General features: G+C 42.0%; 1 protein-coding gene across 2 annotated transcripts; it reads right to left on the bottom strand.

Annotated features, from left to right (window-relative positions):
- Positions 1–535: 535 nt before the first annotated feature.
- col6a2 (collagen, type VI, alpha 2) lies at positions 536–15,143 on the bottom strand. Of its 2 annotated transcripts, XM_034614876.1 has the most exons (32): positions 14,918–15,129; positions 12,996–13,087; positions 12,803–12,903; positions 12,552–12,695; positions 10,501–10,863; positions 10,379–10,399; positions 10,215–10,280; positions 9,685–9,783; positions 9,558–9,584; positions 9,347–9,373; positions 9,192–9,236; positions 9,011–9,064; positions 8,863–8,925; positions 8,718–8,780; positions 8,564–8,617; positions 8,443–8,478; positions 8,288–8,350; positions 8,077–8,139; positions 7,902–7,964; positions 7,762–7,824; positions 7,319–7,369; positions 7,132–7,230; positions 6,968–7,030; positions 6,761–6,796; positions 6,615–6,660; positions 6,371–6,523; positions 6,156–6,250; positions 5,042–5,223; positions 4,769–4,947; positions 4,626–4,664; positions 2,334–2,668; positions 536–1,558 (listed from the first exon to the last, which is right to left on the bottom strand). In XM_034614876.1, exons 2-32 carry the CDS (start codon positions 13,069–13,071, stop codon positions 1,289–1,291), a joined length of 3,039 nt encoding a protein of 1,012 aa, XP_034470767.1. In that variant the 5' UTR covers positions 13,072–13,087; positions 14,918–15,129; the 3' UTR covers positions 536–1,288. The 2 variants fall into 2 exon arrangements, with proteins under 2 accessions (XP_034470767.1, XP_034470768.1); XM_034614877.1 differs by lacking the exons at positions 536–1,558; positions 2,334–2,668 and adding an exon at positions 2,848–4,051 and having other exon boundaries at positions 14,918–15,143.
- Between the last annotated feature and the right edge of the window lie 4,119 nt (positions 15,144–19,262).

Raw genomic sequence — 19,262 nt, 5'->3', positions numbered from 1 at the left:
GGTTCATTCCTTTGCTTTTAAATTAAATGCAGCAGACATGTCAGCACACTGTTTTGTATGTCTCTGTCCAGCAGAGGGAGCCAAACATTGTTAGACAGGGAACAGATTCACAGCGATCTAAGGGAATAATTTACGGATCTTGATGAAACAAATCCGTTACATTTAGGTAACTGAGATCTAAAATGGAATTTTAGTGTAGCTTCATTGAATTTGAGGGGACTGTTGGGCCTTAGCAGAAGTACGTGCTCTACTGAGTGCCAACATTATAGGAAGCATAGAAGGAAAGATCTCTACTGGGATCAACATTTTAAAAACATATTTCTCTAATGGGGAGAGGATAAACATAACATCGTAGCAATGGGAAATGTGTATTTTCTTCCTACATATTTTTTCTTTCTATATTTTTCATGTCCTTGATTTAAGTCACTACTAGAGGCACGTCTTTGCTGTCAAGGTTACAGTGATTAAATGACAAATTGCACATGGATCAAAAACCCATATACATATGTACATCTTGCAAACACAAAACACAGTGTTGGGGTGACCACATTAGGCTTTATTTGGACTTCATTTTTACAGAACGGGTTCTTTTGTTTGTCTAACACACTACACTATATGTGTGTGTTTATGTGTGATTCCTGTTTGGCATCAATGTGTGCTTTTGTTTACATGGAGATGACATGTCTGCATGTGTTTTTTTATCCCCTGAACAAACAATCAGTTATTACAGCATTAACATGATGTACAAAAAAGTTGCAGAACCAGTCAGGTGGCTTTGTCCTTTTTTCTGTTTTAGCACCTTTAATGAAAATAATGTGACTGAGAGAGAGAGAGAGAGAGAGAGAGAGAGAGAGAGAGAGAGAGAGAGAGAGAGAGAGAGAGAGAGACTTTTCTGCAAACTGAAAATCAATACAAAATAAAAACAAAATAAAGAATACAATTTGTTTCGTACACATTCAATAATCATACACCTCTCCACTATACGTATGAGTGTCTTTGGTTGGAATGCTGACCATGGTTTTAGAACAAATACAACCAAGTTACAAATGATATTGCAAGCCTATGTTTTTGCATCTGTGTGTGCTACTCCTACGTGGATTGTTTTGGCTTCTGTAAATTAACCTTCACCAATAAAAAGAGGATATGTGGCCGCTTCAGTGCCTTATATCCATTATTTATAATGATAATGACTGCAGAGGTTGGTTGATGCCTCTATGTGTTTACACTGAAGGTCTTTCTTTCACTCTGTAGATTCTAAGTCTATGGTGGAGAGCATTACAGTTCCTGACTAGCATATCCAGCGGATGAAGCGCTCAAAGAATGTAGGCTTGTTCATAATGGTGTAGTCATCTCCTCTAAAGACGGCCGACATGTCCCCTAGCGACACCTTCTGCAGCACCTCTTCGTCTGTGTCGGTTCCCATGGCGATCACCGTGGGAACGCCTTCCGCTCGTCTCATGGCGGTTACGCCCTCATCCAGCTGCTCACCTGATGTGATGCCATCAGTGATGAACACAAAGGCCACCTCAGCGTTGCGGCGAGTCTTGCGCTCTCCCCTCTACAAACACAACATGCCACGTTTAAAGAACAAGTCAGAACATTTTTAGGAAATACACTTATTTTCTTTCTTTTAATCAAGACACATAGCAGCAGAACTACTAACTGTGATTTTACTTTTACAGATTAAACAAAGAAATACAATGTGATAACGAAATGTATTGTTAGGTGTATTTTGGAACTTTGGAGAGAACCATGCTAGCTGTTTTCCTGATTCCAATCTTTAAGCTAGGCTAAACTTAACTAAGCTACACTAAAAAGCTCCAGGCTCCAGCTCTATACTTAAACGAATAGTTTTAAAATATTGTTAATTTGCATAATTAATTTGTTGCAGAAACTAAGATGAGAATACAGCAGTTGGACCAAGTAGTTGCTGACATCATCACTTATGAGCTTTAAGCGTAGCTTCTAATGTTAACTTGTCAAATGTCACACTCGTGTCATTTGCATACACAAACTGAATGTCTGGCTCTTACAAGCCCCTAACACCATACTTTTTAGCCAATACAGAGACTTTCAAAGACCTTCCGAGGAGTACTTGAATGCACAATAATTCTTGGCTGATAGCAGTGACTAGTGGGAAGTCCCTATGTCTGGCCAAGAAATAATTCCACATGAAATCCCCAAGAAATCCTCAACTCATCAGTTTTAAACATAAGTTTTTGTATGGTTAAAACAAACTGATACTTAAATTTGTGAGTTTCGTGTGGATATATTTTTCACTTTTGGACAGAGCCAGGCTAGATTGTGTGCTAGTGTGTTTGTAATACACATACCTGTAAAATCAACACATTGTTGACAGCATGGATGATGGCGCTGCCCAGAGCAGAAGAGGAGTCCATGTATTTGACAGACCCCAGTGAATCAGAGATCACAGTGAGATTGTGTGTGAGCGGGAACTCCACCCTCTGTTCTATGGGGCTGCCATACTGCAGCAGAGCCAAGCGGGCGTTCCTCTCATCTGACGGGCCGTTGGCCAGGGTGAGGCGACGGGCAACATTTTCGATGAACTCTTTGGCCCTGCGGTGGTTCTCCACTCCCATCCTCTCAGAACCGTCCAGCATGAACACCACATCTACTGGTCTCTGAACACAGCTGGCCACAGCAGGCTCTGGAACAGACAAACACATGACATTTTTTAAATCAAAGACACTGTTCAGTGAGATACAGTTGGAATGGTCAAAGCCAGCAAAAATATCATGACACATGCTAATCTTTCAAACATGCTAGTCCCAGTAAATTAGTATTCTTCTCAGGTCTCTTGTGGCCTCATTAAGAAAGCTCTTTTAGTTTGCTCTGCCATTTTATTATCTTGAGACAACAGTACAAGAATACACTCCATTTTATACAAAAAAATCGGCAAGTTGCAGTCAAAGAGCTTATATTTGGTTATGGCAGCTCTGTAGTCATTTTCCACTAGTCACCTTACTTAACCAGCTAAGCCACATGCAAGAAACAAAACATGCGCCAATTAGGGCATAACATACAATAGTTCCTTCATTGTCAGTGCCAAGTAAATTAACCATCAAACCAACCACATATACCAACTTCTGACTCATATACAGTATACTGTGACATGTATAAAAACAGATATTTTCCACATGTAATGGCCTTTTCATCAACATGAGTCATTCACAGAACACAAGAAAAAAAACATTAAGGCCGTAACCATGGATATGTGCAAAATAGCAAAAAAAAAGGAAGAGTGAGTCAGCGGGCTGATGATTCACAGTGGAAATGAGGTTTCATCAAAGAGCTACTGTTCCCTACAGGAGCAACATGAATGGCTCTATAGAGGAATTGGTCTCCAACAAATGGATGACATCCGCTTTCCATGTGAATGGAATATGTTCATCCACTAAGGTGGAAGAAATGATATGTATCATATAATTAACAGAGTTACTTTTCTGAGAGACAGCGCCACCTACGTACAGTAGGTTAATTGAGAAATACTCGGTGAGGAGATATTGAATCCACATTTTGACTTTTGGCCTATCATATGGAGCAACTATACATACGGCTCCTTTATAACGTTATGAGGCCTGCTTCATATCATGCAATTATTTTGCATTAGCCCAGGTGTGTATTGCACCCACAGAGTTAAAAGAAATGCCCAAAGTTTTAATAAAATATATTCTATGTCCAGCATTAAGCTTATTAGTCATAGGCATCCATTTTTGCGAGGTAGCATGGTTAGCATATTAGCATTAGCAGAGTCCTATTGCTTTCTCTGGATCTCCCATAATGTCCCCGTAGATATATTTGAAGGATTCGATGAAAAGCTGGGTCCACTCCTGCCTGTCCGCTCCCTGGGAAAGTTTGGCTCTCTGGGCTGTGTATGCCATGGTTGCCACGCCAACCCCATACTGCTGCTCGCTCAGGCCGCTCAGTAGGCTGGCCACACCCTCCAAAGAGGTGGGGACCAACGAGGGGCTGCCTTCCTCGGCCAGTGGCTTCCAGGGGGGAGGGGCTTGCCCCACAGTGCTGCCCCCTCCTGCAACAAGTGGGCGGAATAACATTGTGGGCGGGGTCCCACAGACACGACGCATCAACACAGCCAACTATGATGCCAAACGTATGTCGAGGTGCACAAAAAGGCAAGTCTGATTGTGTCTGTTGGTTTTATAGCCGCATAATTGATTAGATATATTGACCTCAGCTAAATACGCAATGCTTCTAATACTTAACATGGATTAAAGGCATCAATATGCTTCAAATGTATGGACATGTATAAAGGCAAAATGTTTTACCTGCCATCATAGAGAGGGATAAGATGTGATGAATCATACAAAAGGGGATAGCAGTACACACTTTCAGACAGTCTTTACTCATTCATCATTTTACACTTGGTTGTGATGGAAGAAGTTGTGTAAAGAGAGAAAACCTAAATCCTTTCTCACTTCCACATACTTAAGTGCGCATACACTGTCTGATTTCAAGCACTTTGCTGAAAGAATACTGACGCCATTATACTGCTGGTAAACCAGGCATAAAATCATGATGCAATGTGTGTGAACTTTGAAGAGCAAAGCCAAAACGTATTGATGGACAAAGATTCAAACTCTTACCTGATTTACACGGGAGATCAGGGCACACAATGATAGGTTCTGAAACCAAAGACAGAGACACAATGTCAGACAATCGAGTCAAAGCCAAAATAACTCCTCACGACGAATCTGAACACAATGCACAATGTGTTTCTGAAAAGTACCTGGGCAGACCACGTGTTCAATCTTGTCAATGAACTCCTCGGCCACCAGGTCTGCAAAGCGCCTCATGCCCATCACCCTGCCGTCCCTCTGGCAGGCGATACTCTTCAGACTCTCATTCTCCTCAATCTGGTCGAACATGTCTCCGATACCGATGGCACTCACATCAATACTGGGATCACTGCACACATGCACCCAACATATAAATACAAGTAATGAGATAAAAACGTTTGTCTCCTCCAAAAATGCTATTATACAGCCAAGATGTCAGGCACCTGCAGAGGTAGGTGAGCAGCGAGTCGTCATCTCTAGGGTCAAAGCGTCCATCGGTGATGACCACGACAGTGACATTGGCTTTGGCTCTGCGGCTGTCCCTGATCAGGTGGTCGTAGGCATATTTCAGAGCAGATGGAGTCCACGTTCCACCAGCGATCCACTCCAGACGCTTCACTGCATCCTGAATGGCGGAGAAGGCAGTGAGTGAGCGATGTGTTCACTGTGTCGTTTAATATTATGTTAGTACTTAGTGTGGACACGAACTAGAGCAGGATATGTTGGGAAAGAGGAGAAACCAACAGCTAACAGCTGTTTTTCATAGAGACTCCATGAAAAGATTAATCTTTCTATGTGCTACAGTAAGCATTATTGGCATCCAAAAAGATATTAATGGTGAGTAGCTTGGTTAGCATGCTAACTTCACCAGGTTTGTAGCTACACAGCTAGCATACATGTATAGTTGTATAGCTATGTAGCTAGCATACCTGTGGCTAGCATACATGGTCTTCCAGCTATTAAAGATACATTGTTAGCAAAAAAGGTAAAATATAGTGTAAGGGAACATATTTAACTTAGAAAGATTATATCAATAAGCAAAGGGTAGATATGAACTTCTGGTTTTTCCATCTCTAGTAGTTACCTAAAACATTTAAGTTGTATAGTTTGTAGCAGAAGTCACTTAAGAGACAATAAACAGAGCATTTGTTGGAAAGATATTTCAGCAGTGGCTTAATACACATTTTCTGCTCCTGAGTATTAAGAGAATGTAGGAGATTCCAAATAAACCTATATGCACTTATATTTGTTTAAAAGTAAGTAAAAAGTAAGTAAAAAGTTAGAAAATGACCACAATTATCCTTCTAGGTGGGTCTACCTTTTTGCATCCCAGATTACATATACATTTTGGTAAATGTAAGAAATATATAGTCAGACACATATGCAACTGCTATGACTTCCATCTGCTTCATGTGTGAGGACTGCACATGTGGTCTGATCTGACCTGATTGATTATGAAACATCTGGACAAAAGAGATAAAAGAACAGTCTGTGCTACGTCCTAAAAATAAACTTCAAAGCTGTTTGCGTATGTTTGTATCTTGTTGTGTGTGAGACCTTGAAAGCAGACATTGAGTCGATCTTGGGGTCATCGAGTTGGATGGCCTGGAACGTCCCATTGTGACTGTACTGGACAACTCCTACTCTTGTACCTGGGAACACAAGCCACGTTTACGCGTTTGAGCTGGCAGCCAATTTGAAATTTTTAGGATAGACTCTGACACCACATACAAGGGAAGGGAACATGTTCATGATTATAGTTGCGTGTTCACCTGTGTCTGACTGAGGGTCTTTGGCAAGAGATCCCAGTCTGTTGATGGTGTTGATGACAAAGTTCTTCTCCAGGGTGAAGTTGGTGAGGCCCACAGACTCTGAGCTGTCAATCACAAACACAATGTCCAAGGCTCCGCAGCGTTTCTCACAGTCTGGAGACAAAAAACATAAACTGTAATTATCTGTCAGCCTATCAGAATGTGCTCAAATCAAGAGTGGGAATGCAATGGGGGATAAACTCACCACAGCAGCCACATGTCTCCCTGATGTAGTTCATGACGTCACATTCCTGCAGGAAAAAATAAAACACATCATATATTCACTGTATCATCTCTGTGTTTCTGTTGATGTGCCAGTGATGAATCAGGGGTTAGAGGAGAAGTTCTCACAGTGAGGCCAGGGTCTCCCTCAGGACCTGGATCTCCCTGTAGAGGAGGAGAACACACAAAATCACATCCTGTCTCTCAGCTTATGTCTGAAAACTGATAATGCTCATGACTTTAAACATACAAACATGCAAGCGTTTGGATGCAACTGGATTTTTGACAGTCAGTGAGTGGGAAAGCACATGTATGCATAGTGGGTGTGGTACTTACGTCACGCCCAAGCTCTCCTCTTGGTCCTCTCATTCCAGGTTCACCCTGAGGCCCTGGCTCACCCTATTATATACAAAGACATTTAGAAAAATGTAACTATACCGACACCTATTTTTTCCTTAAGTAATAACACACAGTACATCAAACTACAGCAGGTTACTCACTGCTTCTCCTGGACCTGCTTTAACTCCAGGTCCGCCTTTTTGACCACAATCTCCCCTGCCGCCGCGAGGTCCACGGTTACCCTTCTCTCCTCTGTCACCCTGTAGAAGAGCGGTGGGAAGCTTTGTTAGCAGAGTGTGTTATTGCAAATGGCAAAATTGAAGGAGATGAAGTGCGTGTGTATGTTACCGATGGTCCTCTCGTTCCAGGATAGCTAAAGCCAGGTCTTCCATAGTCTCCCTGAATTGAGATGAAATAAAGACTAAGAATTGCAGCCAAAGAGATAAAAAAAAACAGCCCAAGGAACATACCGCCACACATACACACTTTAAGATTTGATATATTCTTTGGCATCATTTAATAATTTAGTTATACACCTTGCTGCCACCTGTACATTGCACTTTTGAATGCTGCATTATTATATTGCACACTATATACTTTTTTAATTGGTGTTGTCATATATGTAATTTTGCTGTATCTATCCATCCATCCATGTGTTGCTGTGTTATGTGTTATTGTTGTTATTTATGTATGCAAATATTGTTATTTATTGATTTATCTGTGCTCTGTTGTCTCTGAATTTCCCGAACGGAACAATAAAGTACTGAACTGAGCTGAACACAGAAACCCACCTTCGGTCCAGCCTGTCCGGACTCTCCTCTAGATCCAGCATCACCAGGGTCACCTCTGGTACCCTACCATACAAACAGTGTTAAAACAAGCTAATTAAGGCACTTTTTGATATGATGCCCACATGTTATCTTTAACCTACATTTTTCCCAGACTCTCCTGGTGCTCCTGGTGATCCTCTGGGGCCTGGCAGACCACTGTCTCCCTTTTCAGAGCAGAGAAGAGTGTTGACAAGATGAGCAGTGGAAGGGAGGAAAAATCATGACATCCATATGAACATATACAGATTGTAGAGATTGTAATTGAATTCTTCTTACCTTTGTACCTTTGTTTCCTAATTCACCTGCAAGCCCTCTCAGGCCCTCTGACCCCATTTCACCCTAAAACAAAGTACAATGAGCAATGAGCCTTCTTGTGGTGGAATCATGTTTTCAAGTACATCTGAATAGAAATCATTTAAGCTGATGCAAAAACTTCACAGTGCAGAAAAGTTTTACACTGACTGCAACTGTGTGCATGAAATTATACCTTGTCTCCTGTAGTTCCATCTGGCCCTACACCACCCTTTGGCCCATAGTCCCCTCTCCTCCCCTAGAACAGAAAAGCCAACAGAGAGCAATCAGGCAACACAAAGATAGACAAAAACAGAAGAATGGGTCATTGGGTGAGTCATGTTTTCTTACCGGTTCTCCATTGATTCCTGCAGATCCACCTTTTCCCTAACAAATAATGCACACAGGTGAGCCACTTAACATACAAACGTGTTTGATATATTTCTGTTCATTGTGATGGACTTAGTCTTACTGGGGTTCCTGTCTTTCCAGGCATGCCAGGTGATCCAGGACTTCCCCTCTCCCCCTGTAGAAGAAAGATCATATGTTAGCCTTTTATGTCCACCACTGACAACTAAACATGACTTTTGGCCTTCTACTCTGTCACAGGAAAGGGGCTGGTTTACCTTTGGGCCAGCCTCTCCAGACGGGCCAAGGGGCCCAGGTCTACCAGGACGTCCGGGATCTCCCTGAAGACAGGACACAAACACAATTGAATCATATGTTGGACAGATGATGGTTTGTGTTTTGAGTGGAGACAAGACAGTTTACCTTCTCTCCATCAGTTCCAGAAAGACCACGATCGCCGACATCTCCGGGGTGACCATCGGGACCCTGCAAAGCATCAAATACAAATCATAGATACGCCACAACACAGTATGGATGTACCAATTATGTTAAATCTGGTTCAATGTCATACTCTGTCGCCTGGGTCTCCTTTGCAGCCGGGAGCACCGATCCTTCCAATTTTACCCTAAAAAATAGGAAAAGGCAAAAGATTTGTTCAATATCAGACATCCACTGTTTGAAATTTCAGATTAGAACATTAGTACTGTTCAACATAAGCTGGTCTTCAAAATTAAGTCTTTTAAATGTCCTACCTTCTGTCCATCAGTCCCGTTGCGTCCTGAGATACCAGCCACACCCTAACAAACAAAGAGAGAGACAATTAGAGCAGAAAAGACAATCACTATCCAGGATGAGGGATAACTGACATATTTGTTCGTAAATTAGACATAGACAATACAAGACGTACCTTCTTACCCTGAGATCCAATCTCTCCCTGTGGGCAAACAGAAGATCAACAGTCATTTCATGTGCAATGAGTCAAAGCTCCGCCATTTACAGATTCATATGTCATCACCATAGGAACTAATCATACATTCATCTAAAAGCTTAGTCATTTAATCAAAATCTCAGCTACTAAGACAAATGATGATACAAATAAACGTGAATTGATGTCTGACCTTGTCGCCTTTATGACCTGATTCTCCCTATAGAGAGGGAAAAAAGGAAAATAATTCAACACAATTTATGCATGTATATATCACGTGTTGCAGTGAGTGGTGGGTTAGTAAAAATATTGAGTCTTACTTTGATACCGGGCTGGCCAATTGGACCCTCGATACCTGGGTCTCCTTGGCGACCACTCTGTCCTTTCAGACCTGGGTCGCCGTTGTCACCTTTAGCCCCCTGCAGTCAATGAGTTAAAAGGAGAAAACGTCTGTGAGGACAAAAGTGACTGATGCATAGAAAATACACAGGTGTGTGTTAGTGTTTTTTTGTGTCTATTTGTGTCTATTTGTGTGTGTATATGAGTGTATGTGTGTACTTGTACAAATATCTTTGTGAGGACCATAGCCTAGAATTTATGGAGTGAGGAGATTATGGCCGGTCCTCACCTTTTCAATAGGCCATTTGAGGGTTAGATTAGGGTTGGAATAAGGGTTGTGTATTTAGTTGTGATGATAAAGGTTAGGGTAAGGGGCTAGGGAATGCATTATACCAATGAGTATCCTCACTAAACAGAAGTGCAAGGTTGTGTGTGTGTGTGTGTGTGTGTGTGTGTGTGTGTGTGTGTGTGTGTGTGTGTGTGTGTGTGTGTGTGTGTGTGTGAAACTCACTTTTTGTCCACTGTGGCCTATTGGACCTTGAGGCCCTTCTGTCTCCAGACAGGGAACTTTGTAGCACTGTGTTAAATAAGTAATGAAGAGAAACAGTCAGTAATAAAACTGTCTGAAACATAAATATTCACATTTCTGATTATTTGCTCTCACTGCAGTCTTACCTCTGCATAGGCCATTTGTTTCTGTGAAGACAAAAGAGACAAGGTGTAAATATAGAGGCACAGATCATGTTTAATAGTTATCTGTGTGCCTTTGTGTGTGTGTGTGTGTGTCTGTGTGTTACCATAGTCTTAATGATGCGGTCGATGGTAGGAATATGTATGCTGGCTCTCCCCTGGCTCAGGTCCACGGCCATGAACTCCCTCCTGTAGACCGTCGCAGGAGAGTTGGCGATCTCCCTCAGACCTGTTTCATCCACGTTCTTCGTTGCTGCTACTACAAATAATCGGATAAGCTCGTCACGTGCCTTCTCTGCTGCCACCTTGATGCCTCCACATAGATTTCCGGTCACATGGCCGTCAGTGATGACCACAGCAAATCGGAGGGACGCGTTGTCCGAGGTTTGACTTTGCATTTCCTTGGTCATGCGGGCGAGGGCACAGTCGATGTAGGTGCCTTTACCCAGGTAGCGGATGTTTCTGACACCCTGGAAATAGTGGTAAATGAGTTGTCTTCAAGGCGGGATATCTTATAAGTTGAGAAGTATGCTTGTATGATTGGAGATAGATGAGAGAAGTAATACACATGTCTGTCTGTGAAATATGTGACTATAGCCAGCAGCAGGTTTGCTTATCTTAGCATAAACAGTGGCAAAAGCTAGCCTAGCTGTGTCTACGGGAAAGGAACCCTGTCTACCACAACCCTTTAAAGACCCACACATTTTTAATCTGTACACAAATCCCAAGTGCAAAAAAAACAATTTGCATTTTTAAAGGGGGCTGCGTGCTAGATTGCTATTTCCAGGCAGGGTGCGGTTGCCAAGAGAACAACATGTGAAGTTGTTAGGAAATTATTGCTCCCCGCCAAGAAAGAGTCCAACAAAATATCCTGTATAAAAAGCAATATTGTCATTTAAACATTTGTGGCTGTAGACTAATTCTAAATGGACAGCTCTGAGAAGGATACTGATTTACTCATCAGTACCTTTCCCAGGACAAAAAATGATCTGAAACATAATGAAGAAAAATGTAATTCTAATCTATTAATGTAAACGGTCTGGGGCATTTTCTTAACGCTGTCATGTACAAAACATTTTGCTTGAGGCTGAGTCTTTAATCACGATTATAGTGATGAAGCCAGTGCAGTAAGACAGGAAACACTAGATGAGAGAAGGTTCATAGATGGAATAAAATTGGGAAACCTGCAGTCTCATAGTACACATCTTAAACCACTAGGCCACAAGTACTTCACTTTTGGGGAATCCAAATCATTTTGTTCCCCCTTGTGGTGGCTGGCTGCAGTGTCGGTCACAAACCTCGCCTCCTCCATGTTGGTGGACATGGACAAAACTATGGTCAAGTTAAATCATTTTTTTTAGAAGATAGTTTCTGTCATTTCCTGTAGTTCTTATCACACTGATGTAAGTTCAAGTGTTCATGTTTCTGATAAGTTTGGATTTGATAAGTTATTTGATGCTATAAAAACAGGATTAAACGGTGAAACTCCACCATCACTACTCTGCAGACTCTAGTTTCAAATGATGTCTAAAGCACTAGATGGCAACACTCGTATTCAAGATAATTGAGCTTAATTTTTGCAAAACATTCGGAAATGCAGGCGCACCGTTCATCTTTATTTACAATAAATGGCCACAAGGACTATATGTCCATCTTGCAGTTACATGGTTTAGCTCTGCAGTACAAATAGCTTCGACACTATTTGTAAGTAGTAATAGTTTTAAATTTCTTATTTTAGTGGATCCACAGCTAATTGTAGATTTTTGCCCCGGGGCCCCTCAGTAGTTGAACCCAGCCACAGTCGTGTCAATTTTTATAGCTAGTTTAAAAAAAAATCTAGCTTTTTAGTTTGGAATCTGTGGTTAAGCAAAGTTTCCCAAAGGCAACACATTTTCCCGTGTCAAACTGTCATTGGGTCACAGTTCAGAAATATTCAAGAAGATGCAGAACTCTGTAGTTATTGAGTTTTGTAATTTTAACATTTCCCTCCATTTAGAGCTGCCAACACAAGATGAACCAGTATTAAGGATTTAGGTCAAACTCAAATACCTCTATTTCAGTACTTAATGACTTATTTATGCACATAAAACTTAAAATTAAGTCTGAGCTGGGTGCATGTGATATGTACAGTATGTGTATGTGATGGTGCATCACTCACAGTGATGAAATCCTTCTTGGATCCGACGGGACTGATTATTGACTGGTTCTGGGAGAAGTGCAGCCCGCCGACATTCCAGTTGATCTGCACAGCACCTTTGAACTCAGCATCTTCTAAACGTTGAACGAACTCCTCTGTGAATTTCTACAACAAGACACAAGGCCTTATACATCAAGTCAAATACAGTTTGGTCCAACACAAACAGGATATTTTGTGTAGATGTTCAATACAATTTCAAATAAACGAGTAACCTTGATGCTCTCCACTAGTGATCCAGGGGGCGGCTCTTGCAGGGCGATAGTCTCAGATGTGTCGATGGTGAAGTACACGTCTATGGGACATTCATTCTTTTCTGAAGGGACCACACACACAAATGTCAGTAAAGCTGTGTTGACATGTTACTATGTCTGTGAAAAAACTACAGTTCAGGTTCGGGACACTCACTGCTGCACTGCGTTGTCTGGCCATGAGCCAGGGCTCCAAACAGAAGACAGAGCACGATGACCTTTAACCCCAGCATCTTCCCCTTTTCCTGTCTGACACAAAAAAGGAACAAGGTACATGCTTGAGCCAACAATAACTTTGTTTCTTTTTCTATTAAATGTGGGGAAAATGTCAAAGAAAAATGGAAAGGAAATCAATCAAGACATTTTTTTCAAATTTTGTGTTTTAAAATAACATTATTGTCGTAGCCTTATACAGTAATATAGTCTGACTTGTGGAATTTCCTCATCATTTCACCTACAATAATAATAAAAAGAAATAATGATAATATATAATAATAATAATAATATAATAATATGAAGAAGAAGTAGAAAAAGAAGAAGAAGAAGAAGAAGAAGAAGAAGAAGAAGAAGAAGAAGAAGAAGAAGAAGAAACAAAAACGAAAACGAAAACGAAAACGAAAACGATTAACTTTATTTATATTGCACAACACACAAATACAAAGTTCTTCACAGTTATAAAAACTGAAAATAGATGCAGTGAAATTGCAAATTTAAACAAGCTAATGCACCAAAAATTAAATAAAGCAATAAAACTATTACTGTCATGTAGCATTTGTTAACTTCTGAGACAATTCCCAAATAACAAATTCCTTCATCTATATTCTGCACCTGGCATCAGTTGAGCGAAGTTGTAAAAACAAATGTCTACTGACTGTTGCCAAGGGAACAAAATGTCTGCCACTGTTACGTAATGGGTTTTGGGGCCATGCCATGAGTCGAACACGGCTCCTCTTTTTTTGTGTGCATGCGTACAAATTTGAACAACGAAAGTAGAAGAAGTGACTCGATATCAACATACATGACATTTGCTACAATATAGCTTATTCATGTTGAAACCAGGACAAAGGCCTATGAGCCACTATAGACACTCAACACAACCAATGAATCTATACATGAGTAATCAACAGTCTCACTGTTTGACCAAATAAAACGTATAAGACCAAAACTGGAACAAATTGTCAAAACATAATACAACACCTCTATTCAAATATTACTGGTTGATGACATAAAAGGATGACTATGATGACGTTTTCCGGACAGGACATAGTTAGTCTTACCTCTCAGTTTGAAACCACAAGATTTCACAAGGCCACAGTCTGCTGCCCCCCAGAGGATTTCCCTGCACTCACACTACGCCAGGTTTCCATGGACGTCATGGCCGATTATCCCACAAGGAGTGTCTTAGTGCATTGATCCATGTTTGTAATTTCTGGTACTTTGCCTTAGACCATTTATCATTTGAGTATCCCAAGAAAAAATTGTAATCAATAAAATCACAAAAAAACAATCAACTCACATTGAATACAAGGCCTTTGGGGCACTTGAGGGTCTGACTGGGAGGCCTCTGGAGGACAGATGACTGCCCTCACACGCAGGTAATACTTGACACTAAAAGCAACATGTCACCGGACCATATGCCAACCGTTGCCCATAAAGGCAAACTTTCCTGTTTGCTGTGGCTCCCTCTAGCGGACAAACAGCTGTGATCTGCGGAGGAGTCGCTCCTGCAGTTGCCCCACTCTTTTCCCTCTGCCCAGGCCTGAAGATTTGAGTGGCAGTCCCCATAGTTTTTTGCAGGTTAATATCATGAAAAGTTGTATTGAAAACCCCCCCCCCACTATAATGGGTATACTTGTAGCATTCACAACCTCCATAAGCAAGTAGTTTGGGATTTAAAAGAATTTACGCATCAAACGTTTGGTGGGGCAACAGTTTGGTTTGGCTGAAAAAAACGCCAATGCAGTGGATGAGAGTTAGAATCAGGACATGCAAAGAGAATGAGGAGAAACAGAGAGAAAGACGGAGAGAGATACATATGGAGGACAGCGGAGCAAAGTTGTGCGTAAAAGCTGTACATACCTCAACTCTTTCCAACAGCTTCAAAAACTTCGTGGGCAGCTGATGTTGTGCAGCTTATCTCATCTCAGCAGGAGGGACAGCACAGGAAGAAAAGGGCACCCGGGATGAGAAAAATGGGAAATAAAGCCTTGGATGCGCGTTGACTTCAAGCAGAAGACCCGTGCGCTCGCTCTCCTGTCCCGGTCCAGCCCCAGCAACAGTTCTGTGATCCCTCCTCCTGTACGCGCACGGCGTACCCCCAGTGCCTACCACTGTCCGCTTGGAGGCGCCGTGGCTCCGCCGGAACCCGTGTTTGAGCGCTTGCGCGTGTACAGATAGTGTATTGTACAAGTATTGATGCCATGCACCAGTAGAAACAGATGCCAAAGCGCAGCTGGGGTTTTGAACTGACTCCCCTTAAACCCCACCAATAGATTTGAATGCCTGTTTAGCATCAGGACATGACAATAGTATGGATGTGGCCCCCCAGCAGAACAACATGACACCACGCCTAGGGGCCACACTGAGCTTTCATGTCCCTGGGATAGAACATTTGGGAGGCTTTACAGTTATTCTCCTACATTTTGTAAGTCAGAATGAAAAAGAACAGGATGAAAAGCAAAAGTATTCACCCCCCATACTAATACTCATAAAGAAACACACACACACACACACACACTCACAAACGGCCCTCGCTTGGTCTGGTGGTCTGGTTGCAATTAGTAGGCCGAGTTAGAGGAGTTTATACTCAGCGTAAACATGGACAGGCTGTCCATGAGTCTGCTCACAATGTTTATATGCATGTAGGTGCCTCAGCCGCCCGTTTGCCTATTTGTATGTGTTAAAGTCAGTGCAACATGGGAGGTCTCCTTTCCAGAGGATTTACCAGTACACTTCTGCATTTCATATTTACCAATATTTACCCTGTCAATGTAAAGCAGTTTTCACTTAATTTCATTGTTGGTGGAACTCCGCCGGTCCTAGCAGCTGCAGCAACGAGAACATATCAGAGAGTCCGATTTGCTGAGATTTTCTGAAGTGGGCTTGCAGAGCTCCCAGTGCATTAACCAGTAACACTGCCACTAATGTGTTATCCAGCCCAGTACACAGGAGGCCATGTCATGGAACAGGGGTTTCATCCAAGTATACATCCGTTACATGATAGGATCAGGTTGGAGAAGGAGATAAAGAGGTCATTTGGGTTAGACCAGTATGAAAAATGCTGATGTGAATGACCAGAAATGGATAAATTTGCGAGTCATATCTTCAAGAAACTCAAAGAATTTAGGTGAAGGTTTCTTACTAAAATTAAGAACCCAGATCTGACCTTTACAGTCATTAGAGATTGTTTCCGTCCCTTTATATGATGGTACAGTGGGTTACGTTTCATCTAAAGGTGGTTGGAGATGACGCAGCAGTCAGCATTTTGCTTAGGGAACCAAGTAGGAGAGGGGATGAGAAAGAAAAGAAGAGGAGGAGGCCAGCTGCTGACCAGAGTTATTACTGTGGAGTTCTTCTCTCTGTCTTGGCCGGGAAAGAGTTTTTCCTTAAAAAGAGAAGAAGAGAGAAGTGGAGCAATATGTCTCTCCCCTCTCTCTCTCTCTTTCTGTGTGTGTGTACGTGATGGAGAGATGTGGAGGTGGAGGGAGTCAAGCAGGGGGAGTTCTGGTCTCTCTTAAAACTGTGACTCATAGAATCGGAATGACATCCCTCCCCAATAAGAGTAAACCAGTCTCTGCCTCTCTCTCTCTTTCTCACACACACGTTTTCTTTACTTCGTTCACATGGACTAAAAGAGTTTTTCAGTCTGGGGGGATTTCATAATCAGTTCCATTATCATAAACAGCTCAACATTGCTGCAACTTTTCTCCCAGTGTTCAACAGTGAACGCACAAAAAACGACTCAGTCAACTTCACATGCAAACAAAGACACAGACTGTTTGACAATAGAAACACAAAAGCAAATCAAGCGTGTGCATCCAAATGTAAATGCACCAATCAGCATCGTCAAACGTCAAATTCATGTTCATGCTATCTGCAACATGCACGTATGCAAAGTAATGGCTCTGAAGGTTAGTTACAAGGCTGTATGCAACAGATCTGCTTCTTCCAGATGCTCTGACGTGTAGCTCCTGAATCAGAAATTCTTTATTGAAGAACAAAGAGGATATTGCATGAAACTTATCGTAAGCTCACATTAACTGCCCTTTTCCTTTGCTTCTTTTCTAAGTTATTTTCCCTCCTTTTGACCAGATGTGCGCTGTGTTCAGACAAGGCAGCTGGGAGTAGTTACCCCAGTGCATCATGAACATGTGCACACACACACTCAGACTTCACACACACATGCACACACATCATGTACACACATGGTCAAGCCCTTGTGTGAAAGTTATGTCATTGCCAGTGAATTTCGGTGGAAACGTTAAGCTGAGGTTTGAGAATAAGATGGCAGGGAAAGTTCTGATTGCCGTGTTTCCAAAAGTCAGGAGGAAGGAGGAAACAGAGTCTGGAGCCAAGATAAATTTCTGACGAACAATCTCCTACACACACATGCACACACACACACACACGCACGCACGCACGCACGCACGCACGCACGCACGCACGCACGCACGCACACACACACACACACACACACATGTACGCATGCATACAAATCTCACCGATTTACACACACACTCCACACACCGACATACTGCAAATCATCCATGGAAAAATGCATCACCATGCAAGCGGGCACACCCATGCACAGATATACAAACAAACAAACACACATGCCCAACCTTCAAAAATGACTTAGACAGAGGAAGAAATACATCAGACAAATAAAGTGCATGTACGTGCACACACGAATGCATTGAGCCAAGATCGAAACAGTGACTCAAAATCTGGACCAAAGGAAAAAAAGGAGGAAAATAACTCGTAACTGAGACAGATCTACTGAATTCAGCTGCAGTCTGAGTGTGAAGCTTTAATATAAAACATCTGTCTCTCATTGAGCCACAGGAAGAGAATTTAACTTTTGCATGTCCGTGAACTGTGTATATTGTTTCATACATCCACTAGTGAAGAGTAAAATACAATAAAAAAGATGTTTGTAGAGATACACCATTGACCCCTGACAGAGGAATTCTTTCTTCTCTTGTCTGGCTTCATCAGCGAGGTGAAATGTCAGACACTGGTACAGGTCGAGTGTTGCTCAAGGGCACGTTAACAGGCAGATTCTTGCAGATACAGTGGGTAGGACTTGGGATTTGTGTTGAAGTGAGTCTGTCTATAGACGATCACTCTGCTCCATCCATAGCTGTCACAGAATAAGGCTCAATTCACATAACCCCTTGGCCCTACCCCTTAGCCCTTCCCCTTCGTTTTGCGCGTTCACGTGTAGGGGTAGGCTTTCCCAGTACCTGTTGGGACGGAGGGGAAGGGCTAAGGGGTAGGGCTTTATAGCCCTCGAAACGAAGATTACCCACACTTCAACCCTAGGGGTACCCAGAATGCCTTACGAATCATCGGCAAGCTGGGAGAGAGACCCACAAATATAGTATTTTCTCAATTAATAAGGATTTAAGAATTACGATAATGATTGTAATATCTTAGTTTAATTTAATTTCAATGTGTTATGGTCACTTTTTTCACAAGAACCTTAAAGCAAAAGATTGCGACCGCACTAGCGTTAGAATGTTAGCGATTTTATTTTGCGATATAATCCGGTATTTTCACATAATTTCCTGTCTCATCCCCCCTCTTTGAAGATACACGATGCACTTGATTTAACAAGCGTACAGCAAGCGATGCTACTGAACTTAACTGCTCCTCTAATAACAAAGCATCCTGGCATGGTTGCTTACAGACCACTGCTAGCAGCCTGTGTGCTTTTGATTCATACGTGAAATAATGAAGAGCATCCAAGCTTTTCAATTTTAAAATGTCATTGACTCACCTGCATTAGCACAGATGCTATTTGGATAATATAGGTTGGTCACTTTAGTAACTGCAAACAATAGCATTGGTTTATTTAAGATCTCAACAATGTCATTACAATGACATCCCTGGCAAAAGCTTTTGTCTCGTCTGATAACATCGACGACCACTGATGAAGTGTTGGGTTTTCGCGAGGACTACTGATGATGTAACGGCTTCTTGAATGGCTGTCCCAATTCGTAGGGGAAGATTTCAACCACTTCCCCTTGTGACTTCGTTTCAAGGGGCAAGATAACCCTCGAAAAATATCTACCTCATTTTGACCTGCTTGCTGCAGTCACAAGTGAATTTCCCCGATGTGTGGATCAATAAAGTTCTATCTAATCTAATCTAAAACAAGGGGTAGGGATAGGGCCAAGGGGTGAAATGGATTGGGCCTAAG

This window comes from Hippoglossus hippoglossus, chromosome 17 (assembly GCF_009819705.1).
Source record: "Hippoglossus hippoglossus isolate fHipHip1 chromosome 17, fHipHip1.pri, whole genome shotgun sequence".
NCBI lineage: Eukaryota > Metazoa > Chordata > Actinopteri > Pleuronectiformes > Pleuronectidae > Hippoglossus > Hippoglossus hippoglossus.
Note: the sequence above shows the minus strand (reverse complement) of the source record. Positions and strands in the feature narration are given on the sequence as shown.